General features: G+C 43.2%; 3 protein-coding genes across 4 annotated transcripts in view; all 3 read left to right on the top strand.

The window, feature by feature from the left end:
• LOC130545277 (epidermal growth factor-like protein 6) overlaps nucleotides 1-3,012 on the top strand; it is a 4,778-nt gene extending 1,766 nt beyond the window's left edge. Inside the window, exons 4-5 of the mRNA XM_057319709.1 lie at nucleotides 2,258-2,294; nucleotides 3,003-3,012. Of these exons, the coding sequence (XP_057175692.1) occupies nucleotides 2,258-2,294; nucleotides 3,003-3,012 (47 nt within the window). The remainder of the gene's footprint in view (nucleotides 1-2,257; nucleotides 2,295-3,002) is intronic.
• A 20-nt stretch (nucleotides 3,013-3,032) lies between these two features.
• On the top strand, nucleotides 3,033-6,816 carry LOC130545066 (nephronectin). Of its 2 annotated transcripts, XM_057319391.1 has the most exons (7): nucleotides 3,033-3,142; nucleotides 3,292-3,384; nucleotides 3,477-4,130; nucleotides 4,694-4,777; nucleotides 4,855-4,950; nucleotides 5,030-5,298; nucleotides 5,441-6,816. In XM_057319391.1, the coding sequence occupies exons 3-7, from the start codon at nucleotides 3,560-3,562 to the stop codon at nucleotides 5,531-5,533; spliced, it is 1,113 nt and encodes a 370-aa protein (XP_057175374.1). In that variant the 5' UTR covers nucleotides 3,033-3,142; nucleotides 3,292-3,384; nucleotides 3,477-3,559; the 3' UTR covers nucleotides 5,534-6,816. The 2 variants fall into 2 exon arrangements, with proteins under 2 accessions (XP_057175374.1, XP_057175375.1); XM_057319392.1 differs by lacking the exon at nucleotides 3,292-3,384.
• Nucleotides 6,817-6,946: 130 nt separating this feature from the next.
• aimp1b (aminoacyl tRNA synthetase complex interacting multifunctional protein 1b) overlaps nucleotides 6,947-7,500 on the top strand; it is a 10,856-nt gene continuing 10,302 nt past the window's right edge. Inside the window, exon 1 of the mRNA XM_057319397.1 lies at nucleotides 6,947-7,228. The gene's annotated coding sequence lies outside the window, so the exon portion shown is untranslated. The remainder of the gene's footprint in view (nucleotides 7,229-7,500) is intronic.

Genomic DNA, 7,500 nt, shown 5'->3' with positions numbered 1-7,500 from the left:
ATCACACACACACACTCACACACACACACACACACACATACACAGCTTTTTGTGTTAGTGAGTGAAGGAGATCTAGTTGTGTTACTCATGAACACCTGACGGCTGTTTTTCACCTGTTTCAGCTCTTAAAACTGAGTGTAAAATATCATCCTGTCATCTGATCAACAATGTGTTTCTGTCCAGTTTGAAAGATATTGCTAGGGTAACGTGTGTGTTTGTTGTGTAATATCTGACCTGAGATCAGACCTGTGGATAAGTTTGGCTTTTATGAGATCTGTAGTTCTGTGTGTGAGTGTGTGTTATCCTGCAGGGATGAACTTGCCTGTAAAATCAGATACACGCCTAAACACATTCCTGTCATACTTACACACACACACACACACACACACTTACAGAGACACACACACACTCTTACACACACTCTTACACACACACACACACGCACTTACAGAGACACACACACACTTCGTGTTTATGTGTTCTGTCTGTTTGTGTAGCTGTTTGTGAGTCGGGTTGTAATAACATGGCGAGTGTGTTGAGCCGTGATCAGTGCCTGATGTCATGCGGGATCACCGCAAAAACCTGCAACCAAGGATACAACGTGTGTGTTAGTAGTTTACATGTCTTTGTGTATCTGTGAACGATCACTGTTGAATAGAGATGAAAGAATGGCCAGGTTTGATCACTACGCACACACAGCACAATGCGACACCACACACACAGCAGCAGCATCCACACACACACACACACACACACACACACACACACACACACACACACACACACACACACACACACACACACACACACACATGCACACACACACACACACACACACACACACACACACACAGCACACACACAGCGCACACACACACACACATAGCACACGACGCAGCTGCACAGCACACACACACACACACCACGCACACGACACACACACACACACACACACAAGGCACACACACACAACACACACACAGCACACACACCACGCGCACACCACACAGACACGCGCGCGCGCGCACACACAGACACACGCACACACACACACACACAACACACAGCACACACACCACACACACGACACGCACACACACACACACACACACACACACACACACACACACACACACACACACACACACACACACACACACACACACACACACACACACACACACACACACACACACACACAGGCACACCACACACACACACAGCAGCAGCACGCACACACACACACACACAGCCGCTTTGGTTGACTATCCCGTGGGGACAGTCCATAGGCGTAATGTTTTTTATACTGTACAAACTGTATATTTATCCCCTATCCCTAACCCAATCCCTAAACCTAAAGATCATAGAACACTTTTTGCATTTTTAGATTTTCAAAAAATATTGTTCTGTACAATTTATAAGCTTTTGTGCCCATGAGGACCTCAATTTTGGTCCCCACGTGACACGAGTCCCCATGTGTTGGTGTGTATTCAGGTTTAGGTCCCCACCGGGATATACAAACATGAACACGTGTACGACACACACACACACACACGACATCACACAGCTTTTGTGACGATGAAGACACTCAGTTGTTACTAGTGAACACGACCGTTTCACCTGTCAGCTCTTAAAAATGATCTAAATACATCCTAATCATTGAACAATTGTTTGCTGCACACCAACTCCACAAAGTTGTTTGTAAATATGCCGTGGGATAAAGTGTGTGTTTGTTGTGTAATATCTGACCTGAGATCATGACCTGTGGATAAGTTTGGCTTTTATGAGATCTGTAGTTCTGTGTGTGAGTGGTTATCTGCAGGATGAACTTGCCTGTAAAATCAAGAACAGCTAAAACACATCTAGTCATACTACACCACACACAAACACCCACACACTACAAGACACACACACACACTACACACACTACACACACACACACACGCACTACAACACACACACACACACTTACACACACACACACACACACACAGCACACACACCCAAGCACACACTACGACAGGCAACACAACGCACGCACGCACCACACCACACACACACACACACATTCCACGCACGCACACACACACGCACACACCAGCACATACACGCACACACACACACACACACACACACACGCACACACACACACACACACACACACACAAACACACACACACACTTTTTAATGTTGATACAGTTTTAATAGTGATTATTGTTGTGTTAGTGTAATAATTGAGTCTTTTGTTGTGTGTAGATGTGAATGAGTGTGCGTTCAGACCGTGTAAGTTCAGGTATGAATAACACTTGTGCCAGTTATAAAGTGTACTGTCTCAACGGTTAACATGATGATGGCTGACGGCACTTCAGGAGTGGTATATTCCTTTACCCCAGTTTTTAATTCTCTTTAAAATCATTCTGTGTTTAGTTTATAGTCTCCGTTCAAAATTGTTTAAATACACACTGTACACTATCACTATGTAGTCTCATCCAGTGATATAACATATATCTGTTGTCAGTATGAACGCTAAACAGTTTAGTCACAAGTACTGTGAGAAATACTGAGATACTGTGTGTGTGGTGTGTGCGTGTGTGTGTGTTGTGTGTGTTGTGTGTGTGTGTTGTGTGTGTGTGTGTGTGTTGTGTGTGTGTGCTGTGTGCAGATTGCCCGCACGTCGTGCGATGGTGAACTGTCATACGGTGTGCGGTGATGATTAGGACAGTCACATGTCAGATGTCGTCTCCAGACGCCGCCTCTCCCCCCGACGCCGGACGTTGTGTTTGGTACAGAATCCATGAGTTACACTCGTCTCTCAAAATACATTTCACAAAAAAACAGGCCACAAAAGATATTTAGCCAGCAGAGACAATGTCTGATCTTAGAACCATTCAGATTTACAGGCGAAGCACACTTGATCCTCACTGTTTTCATGGCTGTAATGTATCGAGCGTTATCACAGATGTGTTTGTACTGAATGTTAACACACTTGTGTCTTGTGTAGATGTGCATGAAGTGTTTAACGGGTCAGCGCCCAAGTGTCCGAGGTTTCGTAAGTGTGTGAAACACGTCCGGCAGCTACATCTGCAGATGTCACGACGGATATGAGCTGAAAACACATCAACGGGAAATATCACTGCACAGGTGTGTGCGTGTTGGTGTTGTATGTGTATACCAAGTATGAGATTGAACATTTGTGCTCGTGTGTCACAGTCCCGATAATGATGGTGTGTGTGTGTGTGTGTGTGTGCGTGTGCGTGCGTGTGTGTGTGTGTGCGTGTGTGTGTTTTCAGATAAGAAGAATCTTTTTATTTGCTATGACAAGCCAGGCCACAAGAAATGCAAGTGTAAAGCGAGTGTTGATGGGAAGGGTTACGACTGTAAAAGTATGTTCCATCTACCACTGTAAATGACATCTATCATGGTAAACGGTCTGTCAGGGGTGTTTTTTATACTGATGTAAGTGTGGTTTTTTCAGCTGTTGTTAAAGTCACCATTGAGCCTGCGAGACCAGTCGAAGTGACTCTCAGTCCAACCACCATCTCCAAAACAACAGGTGCCATGACAACCAACTCTCCGAAAACCACCACCAGAACATTCCCAGTCTCCACAACTACAGTCAATCCCGCCACTGCTGTTGCCATGACAACTGCTCCTCCAACAAGCACTGGGACATCAGCGACTGTCGCCATGACAACTGTTGCTCCAACAAGCACTGGGACATCAGCAACTGTCGCCATGACAACTGCTACTGCGACATCAGCGACTGCCGCCATGACAACTGCTACTCCAACTAGCACTGTAACATCAGCGACTGTCGCCATGACAACTGTTGCTCCAACAAGTACTGTGACATCAGCGACTGTCGCCATGACAACTGCTGCTCCAACAACCACTGTGACCCCCGCTGTAACAGTTGCCATGACTACAGCAGCAGCTACAACCACAACTCTCACAACAACTGTCGCTGACACCACACATCCACCTACAGAGCGCTCTCCAGCTACAACCATCCCCATGGCAACAACAGCCGTGCCTGTAGCCACCACATCCCTGACAACAGCAAGAAGTACAACCACACTGGACAACCGCATCCACAGAGACACGTCGAAGCCCAGAGGAGACGTTCACAGTGAGAGATATACAATTTCACACACATACAGAAACACACCTGATGTATATTTCTCTACATGCGTGTGAGAGTGATGTCATCGTGATGTCAGCATTATTGCACCCAATCAGCTGCTGTTGGCCTGCAGTAATGCAATAAAGATTTGCCCTTTCTTATTTACAGTGAGCAGTGAAAGAAGAATAACGTGTGGTGTTAATATTTAATACTTCATTTATAGGCAAAATATATAGTGAAAGTAGCTATAAGAGGTTTTTTATTCATATGTTGAATTGGCTGTAGATTGTTTAATGTTCATTTGAGTTTTTAGCCTCTTTTCATGTGTTTTTGCCTTTTTATTATTTATTTCTTTAAACGATGTTATGTCAGCTTTATTTGATTTTTATTGCTAAGGCAACTAAATCTTTATTTAGGCCTTTATTGGACTTGTTTTCAACTTGTTTCAGTGTTAGCTGTAGTCTGATCTGAACTGCTGCTCTTATTCTCTGTGAGTCATGTGTTATAATCATGTCGGGAAGTTTGTGATTCATTGATTTTGTGATGTGTGTTGTTGTGTGTTTGTGCAGTTCCACGATATGGACACAATCTGTTTGACTGGGACTTTGATGTTGAGCTGGGAAACACAGCAGAATACACAGGCGACGATCCAGGTGCAACATTCTTACAAACTTCCCTTTTACACAAATCATAGACAAACACTTAACTGACGTGTGTGTTTGTGTTTCAGGGGCTGGTGCCGTGAGCTGCACGTTTGATGAAGGTTTGTGTGTTTGGATGTCAGATTCAGGAGATCTTCGCTGGAACATCAAAGAAGATCCTGCAGGTAAAACATCACAAACACACTATCACTACTAAAGTACTGAAGCAAATATCACAAACACTTGTGCGTGCGTCTTCCTCAGGTGGACAATACCTGACAGTACCAGACGCTACCAGCAGACGGAGCGTCAGAGGGGCGCGGCTTACACTGCCACTGGCTCCGCCCATGAAGGCGTGGAGGAGCAGTCAACTCTGTTTGTCATTCAGACACCGCCTTCATGGACACCACATTGGCTCTCTGCAAGTGTTTGTCAGGAAGGGGCGGAGTCACAGCCCATCTGTCTGGACCAGTACTGGAGGACACGGCTGGAGACACACCCAAATCACACTCTGGGGGCGGGGTCTTGATGATGTAAGCATGATTTAGGTTTTCATTTTTCAGCGCTTGTTTGTGTTGTTCGAACCCATGCGACTAACTTTCGTTTTTAGAATGAGTGTAGTCTTGTGATGTTGATTGTGTTCATGTGGTTTATTGGTGATGTGTTCTGTGTCAGATTGTGTTGAAGGGTGAAAGACGACGAGGGAAACATGGAGAGATCGCTGTGGACGATCTCGGTCTGAGGAGAGGAGCCTGTGCCGCAGACTGACACGCGTACACCCTCCTTAGACTTCGATGGGTTTTTATACACAACGAGTGTAGTTATCAACACTATAACCTAACCCTTAACAGAAATCTGTCCGGATTTTCACCATTAAAACACAGAACTTAACTTACTAGATTTATAATGTTTTATTAAAAGGAGGACATCCCCATAGAGAGGTTTTACTCAGGGTTGTCGGGTTTTGCTCACTTTTGGGCACGAAATATGATTAAGTAAACAAAACACGGCACATGTTGGGCTTTGATGTTTTATCAGGACCTTCCATAGACATAATGACTTTTATACATGGTTTTATATTTTTGGTGTATAAAATGAAACTCTTTAACAGACAGTAATATTTCAGATGCGAGCTGGGTGTATTCTCTGGTGTTTGTGGAGGTGTGTGTTCTAATCTGCTGGTCAGTCTTTTATTTAATAAGACTTTTATACTGTATTTTGTTGTTTAAAATTGTGTTTTAAACAGTGTTGGGTGTAACTAGTTACTAAGTAATTAGTTACTGTAATTTAATTACTTTCCCTTGAAAAAGTAAAGTAAGGGATTACTCTTATTTTTCTGTACTAAATACTAAATACTGTGTAATATATTCAATAGTGGAAACGACATGCAAGTCTAACTTTAATATGTATGCTTTAATGTGTCCTTCTCACATTTGTATACTTTAGTCAGTTAATAAGAATAATTTATGTAGTTATTGATTATTTATTTTAATGAATTAAACAATCCCTTTCATGTCTGTCCTTGAATCAATTCTAATCAAGGTTGATGTAGGATATAGAAAGTCATTATTAATAAGTAATTAAATACTTTTTGGAGAGAGTCATTTGTACAGTAATCTAATTACACTATTGAATATGTCATTAGTAACTAGTAATGAATTACTTTTCAGAGGAACTCACCCAACACTGGTTAAACCAACACCTCACAGCACATGTCTGTTTTACTTCCTCTCTCTCTCTCTAAAGCAGGTGTGCTTCACATGTCTTGTGACAGATAAATGGCACCTGAAGGACACTGAGCTCACGTGTGTGTGTGTGTGTGTGTGTGTGTGTGTGTGTGTGTGTGTGTGTGTGTGTGTGGCACTTTAGCGCCTCCTGGAGGCTGTGCAGGTGCATCACACACTGACTGATCTCAGCACAGCTCTCACTGGGTATTTCTGCACTGAACAGTGTACATGTTCTTTCTGTGTCTGTACAAAACTATTTCCCACAATGCACTGCAGTGTATTCCACTTGAGATGAATAAACTGATTCAAATGATCAGCATGAACTCTTTCTGTAACTGTACGTGTAACTGGATTATTTATCATCATTTAACAGTATTACAGGCGGTGCGATGAGCTCATGTGAACTCTCATGTTTAACAATGGTTTTGTCCGCTGCTGTGACACTTATACCATGATCAAGTGTGCAGTGAAAATTTGAAGTGAACAGTAACCCCTCCCTTCACATAATAACCCCTCCCACTGCCCCGCCCCCGGTCTGGAGGAACACCAGAATAACCAGCTGACTGTCACAACCTGACAGCTGTCCAGAGAGAGAGAGAGATTGTGTACAGCTCAGGAGAATATGACACGCCTCATGTGCACATGTGACATTTAACATGAGGAATGCTGACACACAGAGAGAGATCTTTCTGCTCAGCACTGAAACACAGAACACACATCTACAGTCTCTTCACAGGTGAATATGATTATATTTGATCATTTTTTTCTGTGGAAGAAGTTTTATTATGGTGAGTGTGAATGTGCATTTGCGTTTACTGTGGAGAGTCATAGACTCATGAAACTAAATTCAGTTCAACTGTGATTTTCACTTTAAAAAGAAATTAGTATTCAGTGTTTTAACACACATGATACAACTGTGCACAATGTGCCAGACATTCATTTGTGAGCATTATTAGCATGACGTCTGTTTTAGTGAATGAGTGTTTGATGTGTGTGTGCGTGTGCGTG

The sequence above is a fragment of the Triplophysa rosa genome, linkage group LG21, assembly GCF_024868665.1.
Source record: "Triplophysa rosa linkage group LG21, Trosa_1v2, whole genome shotgun sequence".
Taxonomy (NCBI): domain Eukaryota; kingdom Metazoa; phylum Chordata; class Actinopteri; order Cypriniformes; family Nemacheilidae; genus Triplophysa; species Triplophysa rosa.
This window is presented reverse-complemented; position numbering and strand designations above follow the sequence as displayed.

Excerpts from the sequence above, each read along its gene's own strand:
- LOC130545066 (XM_057319392.1), top strand. The coding sequence starts at position 3,560 with ATGACAACCAACTCTCCGAAAACCACCACCAGAACATTCCCAGTCTCC. Across the intron at positions 4,131-4,693 it reads GCCCAGAGGAGACGTTCACA|TTCCACGATATGGACACAAT; the intron begins GTGAGAGATATA and ends GTGTTTGTGCAG. Across the intron at positions 4,951-5,029 it reads CATCAAAGAAGATCCTGCAG|GTGGACAATACCTGACAGTA; the intron begins GTAAAACATCAC and ends CGTCTTCCTCAG.